Source organism: Calidris pugnax, unplaced genomic scaffold (assembly GCF_001431845.1).
Source record: "Calidris pugnax isolate Ruff unplaced genomic scaffold, ASM143184v1 scaffold407, whole genome shotgun sequence".
In the NCBI taxonomy this organism is placed as follows: Eukaryota; Metazoa; Chordata; class Aves; order Charadriiformes; family Scolopacidae; genus Calidris; species Calidris pugnax.
Window position 1 is genome coordinate 1,325,426 of NW_015091179.1, and position 24,182 is coordinate 1,349,607.

Genomic DNA, 24,182 nt, shown 5'->3' on the forward strand with positions numbered 1-24,182 from the left:
GAGAGAAAGGAGAGAGCAGGCATGCAGAGAAGTTCTGGAATCTGTGATAGAATGAGGGTTGTGAGTGTGTTTTGGGGGCCTTATTTCTACAGCGGATGAAGCTAGAGCTGTGTTACACTAAATTTTCATGGTTGTATCATTTGTAACTGCTGGCCATCATAACATAACACGAAGAGAAAGAAAAAGGGGTAGCATTATCACAGCTATTTTTCAGAAGAGCACTCTTTGAGTAGTTAGACTGTATGTTTGTTCTTTTTCTTGTTCCTGCTTCCCTGTCTCCAGTGTGGCAGAACAGAAAGACAGACTGCAGCAAGTCTGTGGAAGCATCTAATTGAAGTTTAGCTTACCTGTCCTGCTGCATATCTGCAATAATCTTGTTGCCTTCCCCAAAACTGGTGTTGAGGGTTCAGAGATTTATGGATATGATTTGAATGGGTTTCAAGATTAATTGAAGTACAAAAGTGGGGCTTAAAACAGCAGGTTTTCCCTTGGCAAGCAGGTGTCACCACTTTTGGCTAAACCATCTGTGGCGTTCATTGACTGTCAACAGCACTTACCTGCTGTGCGAGGAGACCCTGCGGTGCTGCTGGAGTGTACACAGGATGACTGTAGATTATATTTTGCAGTGTAGATGTGGCACTGGCATGTCTTATTTGTTCATTTTTGTTCTTTGGACAACAGAAATCTCTCTTCAGCATCCCAGCAGGAACCAATGTCACTGTCCTGGTGCCATCGGAGGCTGCTATCAAAAACTTGAGCAAGACTGAGAAAGATTTTTGGTTGACCCCCTACATGCTGCCATTTTTAGTCAGGTATGAGGAGACTTCTGCCTTTGCTTTATTTGCCAAACAACAGCAACAAAGCCATGAGCTGGATTTCTGCTTGTACAAGAACCAATAAAGAGTTGTCTTGTGATAAATATAGAAATAAGATTAAGCAGGCAAAGAATATAGTAGGTATTTAAAACATAACAGATGACAGGCTATGGGAAGTGGGTTTATTTTTCATGTATTTGCAGACATTTTCCTTGTCACGTAGATGCAGATGGCATCAGGACATGTAATTCCTTCCATCATTCTCTCCACATGCTTAACTACTTCATGTGAGAGACGTGAATGTCGGGTGGTGTGGTCTTATCTCCCTGTTACTACAAAAAGCGCCCTAATATTTTCTTTACCTGCCTTTCTTCCTGTCAGGGCGCACTTTCTTGAAGGCATCTTCACAGATGAAAAGCTCAAAGCGTATGACAGGCCAGAATTGCCCACCCTTAACCCACAGACCAGATGGCAGATAAGCACCAAGAGTGGCGTAAGGATTTCTGACATAATGCACATCTACCAGGGTGAAATTCAGCTGCTCAAGAGCTGCTGTATCCCATGGGGAGCCTGGATGCCCTCAAACTCAGACATCTTTCAAAAATTGTACCCAGATTAGCTATGCACAACCTTGAATGAACAATATATTTGTTTTGAACTTCTTTGGCAATTTCTAATCCCTTTCCTTCTCCCTCTGATACTTTTTCAGGTATTAACCATCCAGAATGCGAGTATAGTTGTCAGTGACATCCCTGCCAGCAATGGCATTATTCATATCCTCAGTAAGGTACGTCGGTACATGCGATACTGCGAAACGCTGCAGCTGTTGTAGCAGGTTTGTGTTGCAGCATCTGTGGTGGGGCCAAAGAGGAATGCATGTCTGGACAGTTAGGAAGAGATATAATGGCAAGGATATATTTGGTTATCACAAGGTTCTGACAGATGTTTCCTGTGCAACAGCATTTCATGTTTAAAATATTTGTCCCCAGGACAAGCGGGAGGGGAGTTCCTCTTCTCTTGGCTGACAGAAGAAGAGTTAAGGCTATTGCAGAATCGTGTGAAATGAGGCCACTTCTAAGTGCCTTTCTTGCAAGCAGGGCAGAAGTCTAATGTGGTTTCCTCCACAGCCCCTCGCCCAACCTTACTTATGAACTCACTTTTTCCACAGGTTTTATTTCCACCTTCAGGAGATATTCCACCAAGTCCCCCAGGTCTGCAAAAACAGCTCGAGACAGTTGCCTCATTCAGGACGTTCAAGGAGTTGCTAGAGGTAAGCAGTTGAAGTGAGCACCACTGCTGCTGTCAGAACTGTCTTTTGAGCAACGTTTACCTTATCCTATACTGGCTGACCAAAATTTGGACTGCCTGGTGAGAAAAGGGAGACCATCTGTTTCCTGCCGTTCATGAGGAATCTTCTAGGAAAACTCTTTTGAGCAGCCAAAGGGTTATAAACTTACAGTTAGATCTCTATATCATTGGCATGTTATTACAGTGGAAGACGACCTGTCTACCACAGGTGCTGTCGTCTTTGTACAGGGCAGAAAACCTAAAGAATGAAGGCTGGTTCATAACTGAGAAGCTGTATTTATGTCAGCCCAGGAGGAGGAGCAAGCAATTAGACATGTGTGACCAAGTAGAAGTTGTATATCCCATTTTCAAGCATTTCCTCTAGCGCTCTTGCCTTTGTAATTGATTTCATGTGTGGTTTGTTCTTTAGTGAGTACGAGTGTCATTGCTAATGTTACTGTTTTAACATTTTTTTTAGAAATACCAGCTCATTGGAAAAATCGAGTCCTCTGAAAAATATACAGTTTTTGTTCCTGGAAATAATTCCATTGAGGAGTACTGCCTTGCTGCCAATGTGACACAGTTGGTAAGCTCACTGTTTGCTTACAGTTTGAATATGTATTGCAGTAAGTGCAGGGACATGTGCAGTCAGATCATAAACTTGAGCATGGAGAGGAGAAGCGTAGCTGATGCTAAAAGCTAGGAGAAATGTGGCAGAGAGAATTGAGAGGGTTTCCTGGGGTGTTGCAATGGGATCTGAAAAGAATATTTGGACTCCAAATGCAAATTTGTGAGTAGAGTTAAGTGTGGCTAGATGGCACAGCATGTTCCCCTTTCTGACTGGCTGTGCCATATCTGTGGCAATTTTGAATCTTGTGAAAGATTCCAAAAAACATTTTTGACTTCATCCAGTAACAGTCATCAGGTTTGATCCGTCATATTTGTTAGGGAGTTAGTGGGCTCTGTGGACTTAATTAGCTGTTACAGATTGCTTAGGAACTCTTCTCATGCCATACTTCTGACTGAATTGTAGTCTAGGAACTCAAAAGAGTCCTAACATTTGGGCTTTTTGTGGATTTAGGACAACGAGACAGTGCAGTACCACGTCATATTGGGAGAGAAGCTCTTGCCCATGGACTTGAGAAGTGGAATCCATAAGAACAGCATGTTAGGGCTCTCCTACTGGCTAATGTTTTATCAAAACAGCACCCAGGTAAGGAGGGAAGACTGTTCTGCCATTTGAGAATCTTGCTAGACCTATCACTTTCTAAGGCTGGTGGCTGGATACACCCTTACAGTTTGCCTACAGCTGTTTGTCTGACAAGCAATCCATGCAAAAGAGTTGAAGGTTATCGTCTCAGCTATTTCCTTCTCCTTTGCAGAAGTTTGTCAATAATATTCCTTTGGATGGAAAATTTCTTGAGACGAAGAATGGCATGTTGATCGGGGTTTCACAGGTCCTCCAGATACAGAAGAACCGTTGCACTGCCAATACCACCACCATACTAAAGGTAACAATGATTACCAAGGAGCTGACTACCATTTCACAGGGTTTCTCCACCTGCCGAACCAAACTGATGAGTGGCAGACAACCTACCTTGTCTCTTCCACGTGGATGAGACAGTAGCTTGTGGTCTGACCCCAGATGAGCATCATGGAGACTTGGCACCTCCTGGCCTCAGACTCTGTACTTCTAATGCAGCAGACCTGCAGCTCTCATGCAGATCACATTTAGTTCACTTGCTGGGGCTCACTCATAGTGCCAGCTGTGGGACGGGCTGGTGCAGGGACTCCCAGATACTCAATTGTGGAAGAAGAATCCAGCCCAATTCTTGCATGACATGACCACAGGCTCCCCTAGGAAATGCTGTGATCTGTCTGGGAGTCACAGCCAAAGTCCAGCCTGCATGGATCTTGTGGCTTTTTGCCACCTGAAGATTGCAGGGTCAGACTGAGGTAGGTCTGCCTTGTTACAGATAAGAAAAAAAGTATTTGCAGCCTTGCATGAAGGAACTCCAGGCCTACAGAAAGCCCATCCCCAGCTCAGAGACTCAGGAAAAGTGTAACATGATCTCTTCTGGTTTGTTTTGTGGTACATTTTCTGGAGCGCAGAAGTAAGACCTTGTGTACACCACTGGAGTGCAGGATTAAGACCTTCTGTGAAGCTTTGATAGCAGCCAGGACCTGAGGGTCATGCATCATGATTTTTCTTCTTTTGGTGTTTTGAGCCATGGAGATAAACACATCCTTGTCTTTGTCCCAGCCAGCAGCCTGTACAGCCCCATTTGTAATTCAAGATTAGTGTCTTGGTGTGACATGGGTGGAGGGCACACATGTGACTTGTCCTGTTCTCTGTGTCCTAGTCAAGATGCAACAAGTGTGAGAAGGGGATCAAGTGCCCTCCTGGATCAGTTCTTGTGGTGAGTCTTTGATTCATGTGACATCTCACAGGCTGTTTGCAGATAGTGCTTTGATGTCCTTTTATTGCTCTACAGATGTCATCTTGATACCACAAAAAATACGCCCTTGAGTCCTCTGTGGCTCATTCATTAGCAAGGTTTGTAAGAGAAAGCAGAAACCAAAGGAGAGTTACTTAGGAAAAACACAAACAATGAACCACAAGGCTCCTTACAGAGCTGGCACAGGCTTTGCCTAAATTTCAGGAGCCCTTGAGAGCATGCGGTGTGGGGAGCTTCCCCCCATAGCAGGGAGATGTCTTTTTTTCATCTTTTACTCTTTTGACATCATCACCAAGGAAAGCCAGTTTAGGAGTGCCAATGGCAATTTCCCAGTCTGGACCATTGATTTGTTCACACAGATGGGCTGTTTTTGCCTGCAGCTTGTTTGTGTGTGAGTGACAAACATTTCCAAAGAGGAAAACAAACCAAACATTTAATCTCCATGCTGGCTAGGAATTGCCCAGCAGCCACATCTGGCTTCTTAGGCTTCATTACTTTACTATATGCCAAAATTTTTCTCATTACTTTTTTTCAATATTCACACTGACATGTGTGAATATCATGGATTTGGCATGGATTTGGCCATGGATTTGGCAGGTAACAAAATAGACTCTGTGTGGTGACCTTACATCTCTAGATACGTCATTGGTCTTCAGCTCTGGATAGCCTAAATTTTTAGGGCTTTTCCTGTAGGATAAAAAGCATTATTCCCCTGTTAGGCAAGAACACTGTCATATGTGCCAAAGTGTACAATGTTTGTCTAAATATTGTAATACCTTCTATCTGCATCTATGTTATATGCGCAGGAATTGCCAGGGAGCAAGAATCTCGCTCAGTGTGAATTACGCTCTAGAGATAAGAGAGTGCTTGGCTGCCATTTCACCTGTGCAAAAGTTTCCCTGGTAAGAAACGCATTTTCCTCAGATTCATTTTGACAAAAGCAAGCTGGGTATTAGAAATACAGTCGTGGGAATACAGACTGTGCTGAAGTCCTGGCTGCATTTGTGCCATTGCATAGCTGAGACTGGGCTCGTCTGGGAGTCGCTCTCCATCCAGGAGACAGAGAGACTGAAACCAAACCTGCAGAAATGCCTGCACACTGATGGATTGTGGTCTGCTGCTTTGGTATTGTTGCTTTGGGTTTTGTCCTGCAGAGGAAGAGAAGGAGCTGAATGTTTGTAGTCTGGTTTCCTAAGGAAATGAGGCATGAATGATGGTATTTCGCTTGTGCATGTGCCTTCCCGAATAACTGATGACTCATTGGAGCTGAACCAAAGTGAGGAGTAGAAGGTTTTGCTGCTATTATGGCCCTTACCAGTTTTGTGAAAATGTGTGGCTGGGAGAAAACACTTGAAGAGGAAATGGTGAAATAAAGACTTGTGTGAATTTGAGCTCCTACAGGTATTGAAGTGTCTCACTGGAAAGCTTAGTGGGAGTGGAAATTGAGGAGAAGGGAGAGAAGGGAGTTGGACATACAGTATTCACATGCAGATCTTCAGTCAGCACTTGTACCTCAATGAACACTTCTGCATCCCTTCGTTAGATGATGTTTCTCTTCCTCTGTACTGTCCAACTTGTTCCCATCGTGATTTCCTCCCTCTGGGAGTAGATGCAGAAAGAGGTGAAAGCAGTTAAATCAGGCTTCTGAGCCAAATCACCTTTTGGCAGAGCCTCTCTCTGCCCACAGAGTGTCTTTCTTACAGGACATAGTAAGGAGATATACTGGATTGGCACAGGACTGAACATTTGCTTTACTCACCAAATGGCCAGTGTTGCTCAAGGGCAGCGTGAACCTTTACATGAAGCTCTTGGCAACAGAGCACACCATTTTAGGGGGTTCACCTGCACATATCTGACCTTTTCATGTGTTGTCAGAAATTATGGCTATCACTTAGTTAGAGTAGCTTCCACAATAAAGCTGTGCCTTGCCTGTGCTGCACAGGATGGCTCACCCCAACTTGTTCTTGTTGCTTCGCCAGAGATCCGTCTGCTGCCCTGGCTACTATGGACACATGTGTGAGATGTGTCCAGGGAAGCCAGGCTTGTGGTGCTCCGGGAATGGGGAATGCCAGGATGGCATGGAGGGCAGCGGAGAGTGCCGATGCCTGGAGGGTTTCCACGGCACTGCCTGTGAAATGTGTGAAGTGGGCCGATACGGAGCTGACTGCAAATCAGGTGACACTGGTGGATACTGCAGCTTGTCTCTACCATCCTGCTTGCCAGGGGAGAAAAGTGGCCACGTCTCAGCTCTCAGGAGGGGTGGTGGGAGGGAAGAAATGTCCCAAGACCTCTGAGGCAGGCAAAGAGCTGGCAGGCTACCGAGAGAGGCAAACTTGTGAGCGTTGGTGGTCAGCCAGAAGAGTGGCCCCATTTTTCATCCTCAAACCAAGACATGACTGACAGTGTTATGCTGCTTACATTGCTGCCACCCAAACTACAGAAAGTAGAGGTGAGTGGCCTATTCTTCGGCCTTTTGGTCTAATAGCGAGGGAACAAGAGCTGATATTTCTGTGACATTTTCTTTATGGCAGTTTGATGCATTAGATTAGGAACAGAGCACCCAGGGAAATGGCAGCAAGACTCTGCTTTTGAGACCTGGTTGGTTTGACAGTGATGAGTGTTTGTATTTCCCCTGCAGAATGTGCCTGTGACAATGGCATATGTAATGATGGATTGCAAGGGGACGGGAGCTGCGAGTGTTTCCCAGGATGGAAGGGCCCTACCTGCCGAGAAAGTACGTGAGTGTGAAGGGGCCCATGGTGTAATATTGCCTTTTTGGCAGAGAAATCTGTGTTAGCTGAGCAAGGTGACCACAGCTGCACGTGCTTTGTGTCTCCCCAAAAGCTTAACAGACTGTGCTAGCTCATTCCTGCACACAAGCTGAATTTGTGGTGTGACTTCCCCAACAGCCCCAGAGTTATTTGGGTGAAATTCATGTAGGGAAAAGCATATCGCCTGCTTCTGTCCCCACTGAGATTTGAGACACCTCAACAACAGCCCCTTACCCTGGGAGAGAGATGGAAGCTCCCAGACAGATTGGGATGAGCACAACTCCAGTTACTTGCGTAAGAACCTGTGGCAGGTTTTGATTTGAAGTATCCAGAGGGCCCCAGTGTGTCTGCTGAGTTGCTTTTCTCCTCACAGATTGATTTAGGTGAGCTCAGGCCATGGTCTGCAGTTCTCAATGAATCTGTCATTGTGTGTCAAAGTAATACGTGGAAGGTGGTTGTTCCTGGAATTTGGGATTGTGTTTACCATTAGGGTGGGGGATAAATGGAGCTCCTAAATACTTGCGTGTTTTAAAGGTTTGCTCACAAAGACTGATTTTGTAGTGAAGTCAAATGTTTTGGGGGCACTTAGAAATGGAAATTTAGTGGAACTGTCTTACATAGTGTAAGTGTAAAGCATGAAACAAGTTCGTCTTTTTGCGCCAAATAGCTCTGTATGTCTGGATTAACGAGGTTTCAGTCCTTGTTTCATTCCTAGCAATCTGTAGGCCATGCAGGTAGGATCAAATTGAACTGTTAGCTCAGACAGAGAACATCAAATTCACTCCATTGCAACGTGCCAAAACGTAAATCCCATGAGGTTTTCCTACTGCCACATAGGATGTGGGTTAGCATAACTGCTGATGTGTCCCATCATCAGTCAGGGCACCACAAGTGTGGCAGTGAGCCTGTTTGCAGGGTCCTTTACTCTAGGTGGCAGAAATGGCCCCAGCAAGTGCTACATGGAAAATGCCAAGTCATGTTTGTGTTTTCTTTTGCAGTAATCGAGATTGACTTATGCAATAACACTTGCCATCAAATGGCCAAGTAAGTACAAACAAGGGGCTGGGTCATTCTCAGAAAGCCATGTGTGTTTCTATGAGTCTTACATAGAGGTGATTCTGTGTTGAGGGCTGGGAGGAGGTACCTGCTTGTTAAGGGTGCATAAATGTGAGATCCATCCTGGGAACTCTCTTTGGTGCTAAGCTGCCATCCACTTTTCCCAAGGACTTTGAGATAAATTCTTTCCAAGCTCCTTCTGTATGTGTGGATGGGAGAAAGCAGAGACTCCAAGGTACTCCAAGTCTGGCCTTATTCATGGAGCAAATCAAGCAGCCATTTACAAGCCCTTTCCGTCTTGCCTGCCCCCACCAAGGGATTAAATAGGCTGGTGGGCTGTGAAGCCTTCTCCATTCATTATCTGGTCTCCTGTTTTGGGGTACTGGGACCCATCCATCTCCATTGCATGGGCATGGTGAGGACACACTGTGCCAGGTGTGAAGCCTGTGCCTGGATGCCAGCTTCCCAGCCAGTGTGACTTGAGTATTTGGGACTGTAAAGAAATACCCAGCAGCTTCAGGTATGTTCCTCCTGTCATTGTGGTCTCTAACTTGCACATGCCAGGCGTGTATGGTGTTTCCCACTGGCCGAGCAAATCAGGAGGTGTCATCAGTGATTGTTAATCCCTTTCTTGTTTCAGCTGCCTCAATAGTTCCGCAGATTCCCCACCTACATGTTCCTGCTCTGCTGGATACACAGGGAATGGGACCCATTGCACAGGTATGTCCAGCAAGTGTGGGCGAGATTCAGGGCTTGCAAACAGCTGTTGAGGCTACACAAAGATAAGGGCTTTGTGAAATAAATGGCATGATGTTGCCAGGGAAAAGATCATTCAAATCCTTTTCCTCTCAGCCGTCCACCATGAACTATGTCATGCTTTGGTAGAGAGGTTTTCCAGCCTGGAGCTTTATGCAAGATGGTCTTGATATTGCTAGAGCCAGCGAGAGAGGGATAAAAAGGCAGGCAAGTGTTGCAGGGCACTTCTTATGGCTTGTGGAGAGAGATGCACATGAATGGGTTGGTTTAGTTCTTGGTACCACAGCAGAGGTGGCAAAGGTATAAAAATCTTAACTAGGTACTCTGAGCTGATTCTGCTTCTCTTGTTTGTGGTCACAGAAATAGATCCATGCACTATTGATCATGGTGGCTGCTCCGTACATGCTGTGTGTACTAAAGTGTCCCCAGGAGAGAGAACCTGTGTTTGTAAGGAAGGCTACGCTGGAGACGGGACACTCTGCATGGGTGAGTGTTTAGTGCATGTTTTGGTGATAGCAGCGAGACATCATCCACACAAAGGGGAATTTCAAGCTAAAAGTGATAAAATTTCAGGTTAAAGTGTTGATTAACTCAGTTCTTCTTTCACTCTGTTCATGCAGTGATTATTTCAAAGCCAATAATTGCTGGCTGATCTTGATTGATCTGCATTTTAGCTTTTTGTTAAGGTGTATGCACATGTATGTGTACATGTGTACATACATACCTGTAGGTATGTGCTCAGCATTCTCCCAAGTCATGATTAGCAAAGTGGTCATCACTGTCCCAGCACAGGACCACCCAAAAGTGGGCAGAGAGCCCCACTTCCCTTGGCACCTGAGACTGGATGGCCTCAGACCAGTGTTCTGGTCTCAAACCAAGAGTCCAGAGAGGCTTTTTGCCCCGATACATACCATGGGGAGGTCCAGAGATGGAGAGTGAGGGCAGTCTCCCACAGTGGTGCTCTGACATGAAGATGGAGCTTGGGAGAATCCAGTCCCCTCATATACTTTAAAGTACACCCAGGCAGGTGTGGGATTTTCTGTGGGCAGATTTATCACAACTCAGAGACCCACGTGTGCCAGGAATAGAACTTGTGGTTGTACCCTATTCCTTTGCTATCACAAGTCACTTTTCCACCAAAATGTTTCCCAGGCTGGGAAGGTCCTCCCTGTTGCTTTCCCAAAACTTCTTTGGGTCACCAATTCCCAGCTGCCTTGAGCAGCCCTCAGCAATAATGTGGCCTTATTGTTTTGCTGCAGAAATTGATCTCTGTCTCGAAAGCAATGGGGGCTGCCACACCAATGCAGAGTGCATTAAAACAGGCCCAAGGAAGGTGAGTACGTAAGATGGATCTGAGGGCAACATTATTATGGAGGTTGTCACAGTTATATAATTTTCTTAGAGACAGTCCTTTCCACAGCAGTGCACTGCCTTGTGCTTAGTACCTTCCACACAGAAAAGTTGCCTGGGAAGGAAGGACATGAAAAGATTGCTTTTTCCTTGAAAGTAGATGCCTTCTGTTGGCCAGCATCTGGAGGCAGTCTTGGGTTATATATGTTGTTAACACAAGCATGGTTATTCATGAATGTAGCGATGGGTGCTATACCACATGTTTTCCATCCAGCTCGGCCATTGTGTGTTTTATTTTTGGGTCCAAGTTTCAGACTGTGAACATCTGTTCTCCTTCCAGGTTGCCTGCAACTGTCTTCCTGGTTACAGTGGGGATGGTGTGAGCCAGTGCAACCCCATCAACTTGTGTGAACAGGTGTGTCTGCATTTTGCTGTTACCAGAGGGGAAGGCCACAGCTTTGAAGCGTTCCTTCCTCCCAACAGTTAGCAGAAAGAGCAGGGTTAGCCTGCTTGTTTAGAGCTGCCTGTCTTGCCTTTTCACATACTGAAGGGATTTCCTGGTGTGTTTGGTTTCCATTGCCTCTCACAATGACTTGTATGTCGGCCACCTGGCGCTCCCTCTTGTGGGAGAAGCAGCATTGAAACAGCGACGTAGGGTTGGAGGCATGTGGGCTTGTTTCTCTGCATCCAGTTTGTGTGGAACATGCTCAAAAGCTTAAGAGTAACCTGTGCTCATGGCTTCGCTGCCATGTCAAAATGTCTCTCTGAATCATGGGTTTTGCCATCACTCTGAGTTCCAAAGTAAGGTGTGAAAATCTTGTTTCATGGCTTTGGTGCTTGGGAATTTGAGTGAGGTTTATTCTAAGGTACTAGACATATAGGAGGAATGGTTTCCTTTCCACTGGGCTGGATGTAGGTAGCACCTCCTGCATGCAAGTGGCTGATCAAATTGTTGGTGATGCCCCTCCAACAAAAGCTTTTTGCTTTTCTTGCTAGAACAACGGAGGCTGTAGTCCATTTGGGCTCTGCAAGTACACGGGCCCTGGCACTCGAAACTGCTCCTGCTCTTGGCACAGTGTCGGAGATGGCTTCACCTGCCGTGGCAAAGTGTATCAGGTAAGAAGCATGAGCAGCATCTTTTGCGTTGGACCTCTTGCCCTACAGCAAATTGCTCCCTCCCCTCCAAGTCTAAGCTGCAGGTGAGCAGATCTGTAGTGTGATACCACATGTGTGTGGTGTAGGAGTGGAGACAGGCAATCTATCCATAAATTGTAGGTGTATTTTATGTGAGAATTACAGTAAAGAGACTTTGCTCCAAATATATACACATTGCTGCTCTGTCAGCAAGATTGGCCGTACCTCCAGGGTGCTGTTTTCTTAATGATAAGCAAATGGGAGTATTTTTTTTTTCCCAAGGGGACCTACTTCTCCCAGTCTGTGGGATCGGGGCAGGTGTCCCCTGTGGCAATGCCAGGACTTGAGATCCAGTCTGGAGGGCAGCAGTCTGCCTCTGGCTCTGTTGCCAATACAACGGCTGTCCTTGGGGAAACTGGTGTGGTGCTAGTGGCAAATAAAAGCTGTCATCCCCACAGCAGAGCAGGGAGAAAAGAGATGTAACCAGTTCTGTGCTTCTGCTCTTAGTGAAAGTTAATGTGGTATAGTGAGGGAGTTTGCCCTGCAAAGGGCAAACTCTGTCTGCCACTCTGGACAGTATCCCAGAGCTGGTAGTGGCAGCACAGTGGGGTTAAAGCGAAGGCTTTGTGAAGCACATGAGCACAGGGGCAGTTAAACCTCTGAGACAGCTGCTGCAGAAGCAGCAAGCTTTCATCTCTCTCTCTGCTCCATCTTGCAGCATCTGCGATGTGAATGGTTCAGGTAGAGGCTCCTGCCTGCTCTGTAACCCCCACATCGTCTGTGCCCCCAGCACTGGCAAGGGAGGGAGGGAAAGATCACTGTGGTGTGTCAGAACTGGTGTCTCATTGGGGTGGGAGAGTGACTGGGGTGGAAGCAGCAGGTCACCATGCTGGCTGGCCAGGAGCGAGTGGAAGCGACTCTGCTAACACCAGCTCTTTCTCTTTGTTTAAGGAGCTCGGAAGGATTGAAGATGCATCCGTGTTCTTTAAGATGATACTGGTTGGTGACCAACAGCTTTGTCCTTGTCTCTAAGTAGTAGATCCCACTTAGGGATTTCCACAAAAGGTCTTGCTAACTGGAACCATGTTTTCTGTTTCCCTTCCCGCAAATGCTCTTCTACCACAGGCAGAAAACATCAAGGAGCTCAGTGGGGCAGGGCCCTTCACTGTCTTTGTCCCACAGACAGATTTCATAGAAAACACCACAACAGTAAGTGTCCTCCTATCCCAAGTGCTGTCAGGTGTTTGGCAAGCTCCAGTTTGGCAGTGTCCCCTCTGGGGCTGTCTGCCCAGTGAACTGGGGCTGCACTGCAGAGGGTTAAAGACATCCCCCATTCTCCACCAGCGTAAGAGCAGAGGTGTGGGCACTGGACCACTGCAGAGACAATCTGGTCAGGGGTAGACATGGCTCCTGTTGTAAGGAGACCCTTACTGGAGCCTCTGCCTCATGGTCCTCAGAGACACTGTGTCTGATTCCTTCTCTGTGCTTCAGGCCTTGCCATTCCACTTCCATTGGTCCCTTCCTTTTAGTCCCAACAAGTGGGATGTTTGGGGCAAGTGGAGACTGGAGGGAGGAGAGATCCTTATTCATGACTCTGTGAACCAGGTTCTTAACCAACAGCTTTTTGGTGCTGATGTAATGCCATATCCCAGTACCATCACTGACAAGTCCCATTGTGCAGCTTCACACCACTAGTTACAGCCTTTTTCTCCCCAGCCCCCCATACACCCAATAAAGGAACAATTCCTAATGACTACATATCCTAGGCATCATTTCCTCAAAGCCAACGTGGTCATTTTTCCTCCATCAAGGGACCTGAATGCTTGTTTTGTCAAACTGGTTGAAATTTCCCAAAGCTATCAAATGGTTTTGGGCGTTCACTGCATTTTGGGGGACTGGCTTTCTTGCAGGGATGGGTCAGAGGGGGCTTGAGCAATCCAGGTCTTCCTCATCAGGTCTGCCCCCCGCCTCCCTGCTGCAAGGCAAAGTGCCCCCAGTGTGACCTCATTCTTGTTTTCTGTCTGTAGTTTGAGGAGTGGAGGAGCAGAGGTCTCCTCCGGGACCTGCTTCGCTACCACATGGTGGGTTGCCAGAAATTGCTGTCCAGTGACCTGGAAGCCCAGGAGTCCCTCACATCTTTATCTGGCCACAAAATGAAGATCACAGTGAAAGAGGTAGTTCTCTGCTGCAATTCCCTTCCCTGCCCCACTTGTAAAGCTGTCACTGTTGCTGTCATTTGAAGGCCACCGTGGTTGTAGCAAGTGACTTGCCTGGGGCTCACAGACAGCTCATAGGGCTGTGCTGTGGGTGTGAATACCTCATCACATCCCTTCTCTCTCAGAATAGCATCTATCTCAACGAGGAAGCCAAAGTGGTCGTGAGTGACATCGTTGGTGTGAACGGGGTCATTCATTTCATCAACAAGATCCTCATTCCAAGTGACCTGGTGGACCGAAACATTTCCTCAAAGATCTCACAGGTAAGGCTGAAGCAGTGACTGTTCCCTGACAGCTGCCGTAGTGAGGACGGGGCCAGGATCCTTCTCTCGACAGCTGTGATAGGGCCCTCAGCCCAAGAGCATGTGGAGTGCTCTTCCTCCCTGTTCCTAGCTGTGAGGGCACAGGTTTGGGTAGTGAAGGTGACAGCATTTGTGGCAGAGCAGTATTTGGGTCAGGAGCTGTGATTCATCACCAGGGAACAGCAGTACTGGATGTAGACAGGGGGATCATGTCCCGTGCCAGCCCTCACACTCTTTTTCCAGTGCAGAGCAGATCACAGTCTGAGATTGCCACTGTCTCTCTGGTAGTCCTGAAACAAGTGCTAGGAGCTTATAGATCCTACACTTTACAAAAGATAACACATTTTCTGTACAGCACAAAAGAGTGCTGAATGTCACCCCAGCTCCTGCCATAGTAGTGTCTACCCAGGATGAGTGAGAGAAGTGGCAGCTGCTGAATATGCCAGCACTCGCCAGGCCAAATCCAGCAGCATGATGGTGATGACAGAAAAAACTTGTGTTTAGCTACTGACGTCGTTAAGCGTCTGGTTTCTCCCCTGCATTGCTGCTCCAGGTCCTGGAGGGGGACCTCTTAGTGACGGTCGTTTTCTTTCTTCCCTCTGCAGCAAAATATCACGGAGGTGGCAGAGGCCTTTGGGTACACCATCTATAGCAAGCTGCTGCGGGTGAGTGACCTGACTCCTGCTGCTCTCTGGGGAGGTGGTGTGTACATGGGCACGTTCAAGTCTTGACTTGTGGCTTTTTCTTCGTATCGCCTCTTACCTCGGACAGGACGCGGAGCTGCTGCCACTGGTTAGTGACCCTCTACACAGACCCTTCACCATGCTGTGGCCCACAGATGCTGCATTTAACGCCCTACCAGAAAACAGGCAGAAGTGGCTCTACCGCAGAGAGCATCGGGACGTGCTGGCCTCCTACCTCAAAGCACACATGATCAGGGCCATAAAGGTAAATGTGACAACAAACAGGCTCATACCTCCCCAGGCCACATGTGGTGCCACCACCTGCCTATGGTTACGCCAGAGCGACCTTGCCAAATATTTTGCTGCTGTAGAACACACAATATATTAGTTTTCTTGAGAAGACCCAAAGCTGTTTGAGCATTTTAGGTAACTACCGTTTCATTGAGAACCTCTGGTGCAGTCCAGCTGAGCTGAAACTTCTGTCATCAGCTTCCTGGGGAAACCAAAGCATCAACACACGGCTCACAAACAGGCTCTTGTCTATAGGTGTAATGAACAAGGGAAGTCCAGCTTCCAGAGTCCAAAACCAGGGTCTGGTTATACACACTGGTCTCTCACTGTCAGGAATGTGGGTCTAACCCAGCATAGTTACTGCTCCACCCACACCAGCTTCACAGTGCAGCTGCTAACCTCGTCAACACAGGGCTCAAAAACAGGCTCTTGTCTATAGGTGTGATGAACAAGGGAAGTCCAGCTTCCAGAGTCCAAAACCAGTCCAAAACCAGGGTCTGGTTATGCACACTGGTCTCTCACTGTCAGGAATGTGGGTCTAACCCAGCATAGTTACACTGCTCCACCCACACCAGCTTCACAGTGCAGCTGCTAACCCCTGTCCTCACCAGGCAGCATCCCGTTGGAAGCATGAACTGCCAGTTTTGCCTGTCTCTCCCTTCACATTCCTCTTTTTCCCTCTTAGATTGTGGCTGGTAACGTGCCCCAAATCGAATCCATACGGACCATGCACGGCTCCACCGTCTCATTCAGCTGCAGCAAAACCCACGTGGTGAGTGATGGCGATGCTGGGCTTGGCTTTCTGCTGGGCAACGGTCCTTGGGCATTGTCACAGGGCAACTGGTGCCCCATGTTGATCACCGGCAGGAAGTGAACACAGAGTTGGGGTGCTTGCAGGCTGAGACACCCCATTCCCCTGGCTACAGCTGAGCCTGTAGAGAGGTTCAAGACTCTGTGGACAGCTGGCAGGAAAGTGTGGAGGCACATGGTACCTGCACGTGCACTCCTTGATGACCAGGTTGCAAAGCAATCCACATGGTGCCATGACCTTTACAGAGCATGAGTTGCATGGACAGAGGCCATTTCTTAGTTCTTATGGACTTGAAAAGTGGCAATCGGGAAGTGTGCTCAAGGATGTGAGCACAGAGATTTTGGAGAGCTCTTGGGGTGGTTAAGAAGTCATGGCAACCAAATAGGGCAACTTTTGTGATGGTGCAACCAGTATGTATGATGTACCAGGATCAGAAGTTGATTTTTTCCTCTGGTAGGGGGAGCTTCTGGTGGGGAATGGCGATGCCACCATCATCCAGAGGCACATGGAGTTCAATGGGGGCATTGCTTATGGCATCGATAGGCTGTTGGAGCCACCGGATCTGGGATCTCGTTGTGATGAGTTCACCTTTGTTAAGCTGCAGGTGAGCTTGTGATGAGGCCGATAAGGAACTGTTGAGCCCCATTCCTGGAAAGAGGAATGTTGGGAGGACTTGCTGCTCTTCCTCAGCAAAGCTCTGAGCAGCTGAGAGAGGCAGAAGCACATATTGAGTTGTTGTGGGGTTTCTTTCTCTTCTCCACAGGGATCTATGGAAAGCTGTGGACTCTGTGGCTTTGAGCCACCCTGCCCTGCTGGCGCCGTTCAACGGGTAAAGCTCACAGCTTTGTCACCAAGGTGGCCTGTTAGGGGCTGATGACAATCCCCACACCCCCCTCATGTTTTGGCAGCAAAATGCAGGCACACCTGCATGTGGCAAGTCCCTCGGCTCGATCACATTCTCCATGCCTTGCCCCAAGTCGTACCATCCTGTAGGGCAGGAGCTGGGCTGAGCAACATGGGATCAGGGGTTCCAAGGGTCCTTGCTTAGTCAATCCCTTTATGGGTGGCAGTTGGCTGCAGGGGTCCCTGCAGCAGCACTGGGGGCTTCTCTGGGGCCTTTATAGCAGCAGAGCTCGGTCTGGCCCCTGGAGGTGGACCAAGGATCAGATGATGAGCAGCCTTGGGGGGCAGTGATTGTACCCCATTCTCACTGCATCACCCCTTGTTTCTCGGCCGGGCTCCTGGCATGTCCCTGAGATGCATCAGTGGTTCCTCTGTCACGAGCCCCATCGCATGTTAGGAAAGTCCGTATTATTTGTCATGAAACTGAATGAGTGGCACAAGAAAAGTCAAGGTGTGAGATGTCAGTGGCCAATGTGGCAAACTCTGTGTTTTGCCTGTCTCCTCGCAGGGGGGAACCAGGCACTGCTACTATTATGGAAACCAGCTGCTGAGAAACACTTTTCTGTTTCACCGCAACTCCCTGTTGCGGCCGCCTTCCCCGTGGGACTTCAGAAGACACTTCTCTTCCAGGGGGCCTCTGAAACGAGGCTGCAAGAGGAACTGCGTTTCCACCCAGTGGGTCCCTCAGTGCTGTGCAAACCACTATGGCCGGGACTGTTGGGGTAAGGAGCCGTGCGACCCTTCCCCACCCTTTCTCTTGTGGGAAGGTGGCATTTCTGGTTCAGCACAGATGTCTGGTGTCCATGAATGTGCTTCCCCACAAGGAAGGGTGGGCAAAACCCCAGGCAGGGAACCCCAGTCTATAGAGGGCACAGGGAACAGTCACCTGGTGTGGATGGTATAACAGGGAATTCCCTTTTCCTTGGAGAAACCTGTGTCTCTGTGGAGAGCCCTGGGCACAGGACTGTGGGGGGTGGCTGCCAGACATGTCACTCACCCTTAGATGTTGCTGATGCTCAACCATCCCCTGGCATCTGCCCTCTGTGCTTTGTGCATGGGCAGCTTTCACGTCCTTGGATGAGTCTGCTGCCAGGTTGGCATGGGGTGGGCCAGCACAACAGCACGTTGCAGCAGAGGGTCAGCCCAGGCTGGAAACTATGCCAAATTCGTCCCTCTTGCCCCCATTCCTAAGGTTTATTGTCACAGGATGTCCCCAGCACTCACTCCCAGGACTGCTGAGCTGGCTCTGTGGTCCAGGCACCCCATAAATGGCAGCTCAGGTGGCACCAGGGTCACTTTGTCACCGCAGCCTGACTAAGGTGCCCCATTTGCAGCGTGCCCGGGCGGGCTGGAGGCGCCGTGTGGTAACCGTGGTACCTGCGACGACAAAATCGGTGGCTCAGGGAGATGCAACTGCAGCCAGGCTTTCATCGGGACCAGCTGCGAGCTGTGCGCGCCGGGCAGATACGGGCCCGACTGCCGAGGTAAGACCCCTTCCCCCGGTGGGGTGGCAGCAACGCGGGGGGGTTGTGTGGAGGTGGCTGCAGCACATGGTGCTACTCAAAGAAGGGGTGGGAGCTGGGCTGCAGCTTACAGCTCGGGAATTGGTGCTGACATGTACACTTCAGTCCCAATAATGCTCAGCTGGGGACATCCCTCCGTGGGCTCTCAGCAGGACAGCTGTTCCAGCTGTAGTTTGAGAAGGTTGGGGGGCACCGTGCCAGGAGCCACACTACCGATGGCCTCACTTCTGTGCTGAGGTCAAAGACTCCTTCTCGTTTGTCACACGCAGCTGAGAGCCCCAGCCTGGCAGAAAGCGTTATGACATAGTTTGGGCTGGGGGACAAATCAGTAAGTCGTGATGAACTCTGTACAGAAAGAGCATCTCCTGGGACATGCTGAGCAGGGACCTGTGCTCCTGTGAGAAAAAGGGAGTCCCCTGTTTGCCTGACCCAAGTTGGGCTTTATGGGCTCTCCAGGAACATTTTTGATGGCTGTATGGCTGCAGGGACTCAGAGTGAAAACCCCATCTCTAGAAATCCCCAGGGAAGGTGGGCAATGGGGGTTTGTGGGTGCAGAGAGGCTTCCCCCCACTCCATGAAGGGTGTGTGTTGCAGAGGGGGGGTGGCAGGGCTGGCAGCAACAGGAAGGTATGTGTGTGTACTGCTGCCCCTGCCATCCTGCACTGCCCACACCACCTTTCTGCCATGTGGCTGTCCCACAGCCTGAGCGTGGTGACCTGCCTGCCACCAAGGCAGATCCTGTGACAGTGCTTTTATCCTTTCCTCACAGAGTGTAACTGTACTGAGAATGGTGTGTGCAATGGAGGGCTGCACGGCGATGGCTTCTGCTTCTGTGCCGAGGGCTGGACTGGAGACCGCTGCGAGAGCAGACTAGGTGAGGAATGACAAGCCCCACCACCCACTATTCCCTGGAATCCAGTGCTATATGGCCATTTTCCCAGTAGCTGAGTTGCTCAAGCAGCTGGGCAGAAATATCTCCAAAAAGGAGCTCTCAGTTGCAGGGCTCATCCCGAGATCTGGCCTGTGCTGTTGAATTTGAGGGTGGTGAGACACTGGAACAGGTTGCCCAGAGGATGCTGTGGATGCCCCATCCCTGAAGGGGTTCAAGGCCAGGCTGGATGGGGCTTTGAGCAACCTGGTCTGGTGGGAGGTGTCCCTGCCCAGGGCAGGGGGTTGGAACTTTATGATCTTTAAGATCCCTTCCAACTCTAACCATTCTATGATTCTAATTTCAGGAGGGTTGGGGTGGTGGGGAGGAGGAGGAAAGCTCCACTTGACCATGAACAAGTCCCTGAGCTCAGAGGTGCTCCAAGAAGAGCTTGAGGGCAAGGTGAAGGCCTGAGGTGTATCTGACGGAGTTACAATCCTCTGGGTTTGGGCAAGGCATCTGCAGAAAAGCACAGGGGCAGAGAAGGGGGGCCATGGGGCAGGTGGCCTGCCCCATGGTTGGCGATGGCAGCCGTGCCCGTGGTGCAGCCCTTAGATGATTCTGATCTCTGTGTGTTCTGGTTTCAGTCACGATGCCCACCTGCTCTCCACCGTGTCACCCCCAGGCCGTCTGCCGCTCTGGCAACCTCTGCGAATGCAACCTACACTACGAGGGAGATGGGAGAACGTGTTCAGGTAAGGGGGAGCCACGAGGGGGTGGGAAGGCGGGGTGGGGAGTGAAGGGGAAAGCAGGCAAGACAAGAAGTGACCATCTCTTGATGGCCATATTGGGGTGACAACTGGCAAGACAGACAAACCGACCGCCAGGACACCTAGCAAGGTGTTTTAAGTTAACCTTGCGCTTTTATCCCTGCAGTGATCGACATGTGCAGCCAGGACAACGGGGGGTGTGCCAGGCACGCGGAGTGCACGCAGGTTGGCGTGAATGTCTCCTGTGTCTGTGCCACCGGGTACAGAGGTGACGGCTACGTCTGCGACCCCATAGACAGATGTGCGGACGGTAGGAACGGGGACTGCAGCGAGCACGCCCACTGCATCAGCACCGGGCCGGTGAGTACCTCCCCGAGCTCCGGGCAGACCCCCACGCCTGGGAGCACAGGGCAGGTGGCTGCCGTGGGATGCTTCTGGCTGCTGGAGGACAGCGATGTGACAGTGTCCCCTGTTCCTGCAGTCCCCAGGCCCACCCCTCCTCTCCAGTCCCCTCAGCTGTTGTGCTCATCCCGCAGGCTGTCGCTGCCAGGCAGGGGTCATGCCCTCAGTCTGCTGCTTGGCTGTGGTAACAAACCTGCTGATGTTATGCTGAGGCCATTTTTCCCCATTTCTCTGTGTAAGGGGCATAAGCTGTGTCACTCGTGGCATTTCTGGACTGTTTTGGGGGTCCAGGATGCTCCTTCAAGGACAATGCCGGCCATTTTTGCAGAGGAACCAGAGTTGCTCATTGCAAGCTAGAAGATGGGACTGGGAGTATGATTTAGTGCAGGAATCACAAGTCACATACCCCAAAGCTCAGCTGTCTTTCAAACAGCATGTGATGAGGATTCAATGTGACTTTTTTGGTTCATGTTTAGTTGGATGTGGGGACAGGACAGAGGTTGTGTGTCTTTTCCTTGCTGTGTCATACTCCCAGTGGGCTGTGGAGGTGTTCTGAAGGCTCATCCCCACCTTCATAGGGGTCCAGGGTTCCTCATCCAGCATCTGCCTGTTTGCACTCACACAAATGCCATCCTTCCTTTCTGCTGCAGAACGAGCGGCGCTGTGAGTGCAAGCAAGGCTACATCGGTGACGGGATCCAGTGCCTGGAAGAGGCTGTGCCCCCCACGGACCGGTGCCTGGAAGACAACGGGCAGTGCCATCGGGAGGCCATTTGCACTGACCTGCACTTTCATGGTGAGTGTACTCAGCCCCGCAGTGCCACTGCTCATGTTCCATGGAGAGGCCACACTCCCTCATCCTTCATCTTCTGCCTGGGGTACCCCTTGGGAGAGCTGGAGGGTGGGAAGGGGCTGGAGACTTGTAGCTTGGTCTGGTTTTCATATTCCCCTTTCTCCCTGCACGTCATATGGGGAGGACAAGCCATCCTTGTCTGCTCCTGTGACCCATGAGACAGCCTCTGGTGGGATTGCACTGCCACTAAGCACTGACTCCCTCATGGAAGGCGAGAAGCTCAGAGGAAGCCGTGCCACATCCTGCCTCGTCCTCACTTGAGCATTGTCCACATCCCACCCCACCGTGCAGCACAGAGCTCCTCCGATGGCGGTGCTGTCTGAGCTCACACAGGGGACTCACACAACTGCTCCCCCCAGGAAGGCTGCTCGCTCTCTACTCTACTGATGCTCCCTGGCCTTGGTATTTTGCAGATAAGACTATGGGTGTGTTTCATCTGCAGTCACCCCAAAAAAAGTACGACTTCACTTACGAGCAGGCTCAGAAGGCCTGTGCCGCAGAAGGTGCTTCCCTGGCCACTTTCCAGCAGCTCTCGGCAGCACAGCAGGTCAGGGCAGGGATGCAGAGGTCGGGCGGGGGCTGGTGTCATCACCTTTGGGGGGGTGGGGACATGAAGTGTCTCTCCATGGGCCCAGTCCAGCAGTAGCGAGCCCATGACATGTGGGTGGGTGACCTGCCAGGCCCTGTTTGCTTCATCTACATCCGTGAAACCAGGAGGGCTGGTGGGTCTTGGCAGTCACATTGGGATGAGACCTGGGGCAGGGCCCAACCCCTTAGGTGTTGGGGGGTGGTAGCATAGGGCTGCACAATAGGAATGTGCATCAGGGCAGAAAACCTGGCCCAGAGATAGTAATTTTAATCTTCTCATTCATTTTTCTCTGCTAGATGGGATTCCATCTGTGCTTGGTGGGTTGGCTGGACAATGGCACAGCCGGGTACCCCACAGCCTACCCCAACCCCAGCTGTGGGGCTAACCGAGTGGGCATCGTGGACTACGGCCTCCGAAGCAACCTGAGTGAGACCTGGGATGCGTTCTGCTACCGGGAGAAGGGTGAGTGGTGCAAGCACGTTTCCTGGGGACGGTCCTGTTGGCCACGGGAGGTGTGGCAAGGCAACGGGCAGAGACCTGCCCTCAGAGCATGAGGCATGGGCAGGTGGGTACATCCCCCTCTCCCCTTGCCCGTGTTGGGAGGGAACAAGCTGAGGAGTACCCAGAAGTCAAGGGAGAGGCGGTCAGTGTAGCCACCATGGGCCAGTCAGGTCATATCCTGGCTTTCCTTTGCAGATGTGACGTGCACCTGCCGTGATGGGTTCGTGGGAGATGGGTATTGGTGCAGTGGCAAACTCCCCGATGTGCTCGCAGACCACGCTCGCTTCTCCACCTTCTATTCCGTAAGTGATCTTCTCCTGGTTCTTTGGTAGCCAGCAGCTGGCACAAGGGGGAGGGAGGGCCATAACAGGGAGCAGCGGTGGTTTGCTCTCTATGTGGAGTGCAGAGTAAAAACAGAGGCATTTTGTTTCTGGAGCCAGGGGATGTTTCCTGGGCTTGGGAAGGTAACGGCCCTGAGTTCCCTGCAGCAGCTGATGGGGAAGGTCTCCCATCTTTTCCAGATGTTGCTCGATTTTGCCAATGACACAAAAGAAGGACTGGATTTTTTCCTCTATTTGTCTGATGACTCCGCTCCCAAAACTCTCTTTGTCCCTCTGAATTCTGGCTTCGCAGACAATGAAGTAAGTAAATGGGGATGCGTGGCAGCTCGAGGGCACATGGAACACACTAGCAGAGCACCAGAGGAGAGCAGGAGTGCACCAAAGCTGGCATGATGGTGATGAGAAATAGATCTGGGGAAGGAGGCGGAATTTAGGTCAGAAGGGACCTCTGGAGGTCTCTAGTCCAACCCTTCAGAAGTGCCATTTAGGTCAGGTTGCTCAGAGCCTTCTCCAGTTGAGCTTTGACTGTGTCTAAGGCTGGCAATCCTCCCTGCTGGGTGTAGTAGTTTTGTGCCACGTTGCCCATGAATTGAGCTGTCTTGTGGCCATGGCGAGTGTCTGGGCTTAGGCCGGGCAGGGGCTGCACACAGCAGGTGGGAAGGGTGAGAACCAGCTCAGCCCTTTCTCATCCCTGCCCCCTGTTGCTTTTTCAGACACTGACAGCAGAAGAACTGAAGCTCCACGTGTCATCCAGCAACGTCGTCCTCTTCAGCTTCAACCTCACAACGGGAACCATCATCCCATCCCAGTCAGGATATGACCTCCATGTGTCAGACCTCCCCGCGGGCAACAGCACAGAGTACTCGGTAGGTCTGACCTCAGCAGAGGTCAAAAAAATCCCCACCAGTTTTCACCAGATCTCTTTTGAGACCGGGAGCAAGGGGGAGGCTTTCTGGTGGGGTGACATCGCCTCTGTCCTGCGCTGTAGGACGCCAAGGGGATCAATGACACGATGATCGTGGAGTGGGACATCGTAGCTTTCAACGGCATCATTCACGCGCTCGCAGAGCCCCTGAGGATCCCACCACCCGTTGTTCACCTTGGTCAGGTGCGTATCGGAGGGCACCAAGGGGTGCTGGGACCAGGCCTGGGGACAGGGAGGAGGCGACTGATTTGTCCCAAGGACTGGCCACCTCCTTTCTGCCCTCCTGGCACGGCTCATTTCGGGCAGCCCACCCTCACCCTGGGGCTTCCCGTTGCTCCGCCGTAACCGGGCTCCTCTTTGTCCGTGTGCAGGTGAACGGCGTGGCCCAGGGGGCGGGCTCGGTGGCCACGGGGACGCTGTCCGCGCTGTGCTTTGGGCTGGCGCTGGCCGCCGGGGCCGGAGTCGCCTATTACTGCGTGAAGCGGCGGCGGCGGGAGCAGCAGTTCGGGTATTTTCAGGTGAGTGCAGCCGGGGGGGCAGCGGCCTCTCGGGGGCGAGGGCAGGTGGAGGGGGTCTG

The 24,182-nt window shown here is 50.5% G+C and overlaps 1 protein-coding gene across 1 annotated transcript in view; it reads left to right on the forward strand.

Moving 5' to 3' along the window:
* STAB1 (stabilin 1) overlaps positions 1-24,182 on the forward strand; it is a 58,778-nt gene that overhangs the window by 32,699 nt on the left and 1,897 nt on the right. Inside the window, exons 29-67 of the mRNA XM_014959408.1 lie at positions 682-812; positions 1,197-1,308; positions 1,525-1,602; positions 1,984-2,085; positions 2,581-2,688; positions 3,184-3,315; positions 3,485-3,613; positions 4,466-4,522; positions 5,368-5,463; positions 6,541-6,736; positions 7,200-7,295; positions 8,331-8,376; positions 9,029-9,108; positions 9,505-9,630; positions 10,404-10,477; positions 10,835-10,909; positions 11,491-11,610; positions 12,580-12,627; positions 12,754-12,837; positions 13,656-13,802; positions 13,970-14,107; positions 14,752-14,811; positions 14,918-15,094; positions 15,806-15,892; positions 16,389-16,535; positions 16,695-16,760; positions 17,343-17,556; positions 18,169-18,318; positions 19,127-19,231; positions 19,873-19,980; positions 20,162-20,355; positions 21,048-21,192; positions 21,663-21,796; positions 22,135-22,300; positions 22,535-22,641; positions 22,861-22,980; positions 23,394-23,546; positions 23,669-23,788; positions 23,977-24,168. Of these exons, the coding sequence (XP_014814894.1) occupies positions 682-812; positions 1,197-1,308; positions 1,525-1,602; positions 1,984-2,085; positions 2,581-2,688; positions 3,184-3,315; positions 3,485-3,613; positions 4,466-4,522; positions 5,368-5,463; positions 6,541-6,736; positions 7,200-7,295; positions 8,331-8,376; positions 9,029-9,108; positions 9,505-9,630; positions 10,404-10,477; positions 10,835-10,909; positions 11,491-11,610; positions 12,580-12,627; positions 12,754-12,837; positions 13,656-13,802; positions 13,970-14,107; positions 14,752-14,811; positions 14,918-15,094; positions 15,806-15,892; positions 16,389-16,535; positions 16,695-16,760; positions 17,343-17,556; positions 18,169-18,318; positions 19,127-19,231; positions 19,873-19,980; positions 20,162-20,355; positions 21,048-21,192; positions 21,663-21,796; positions 22,135-22,300; positions 22,535-22,641; positions 22,861-22,980; positions 23,394-23,546; positions 23,669-23,788; positions 23,977-24,168 (4,620 nt within the window). The remainder of the gene's footprint in view (positions 1-681; positions 813-1,196; positions 1,309-1,524; positions 1,603-1,983; positions 2,086-2,580; positions 2,689-3,183; positions 3,316-3,484; positions 3,614-4,465; positions 4,523-5,367; positions 5,464-6,540; positions 6,737-7,199; positions 7,296-8,330; positions 8,377-9,028; positions 9,109-9,504; positions 9,631-10,403; positions 10,478-10,834; positions 10,910-11,490; positions 11,611-12,579; positions 12,628-12,753; positions 12,838-13,655; positions 13,803-13,969; positions 14,108-14,751; positions 14,812-14,917; positions 15,095-15,805; positions 15,893-16,388; positions 16,536-16,694; positions 16,761-17,342; positions 17,557-18,168; positions 18,319-19,126; positions 19,232-19,872; positions 19,981-20,161; positions 20,356-21,047; positions 21,193-21,662; positions 21,797-22,134; positions 22,301-22,534; positions 22,642-22,860; positions 22,981-23,393; positions 23,547-23,668; positions 23,789-23,976; positions 24,169-24,182) is intronic.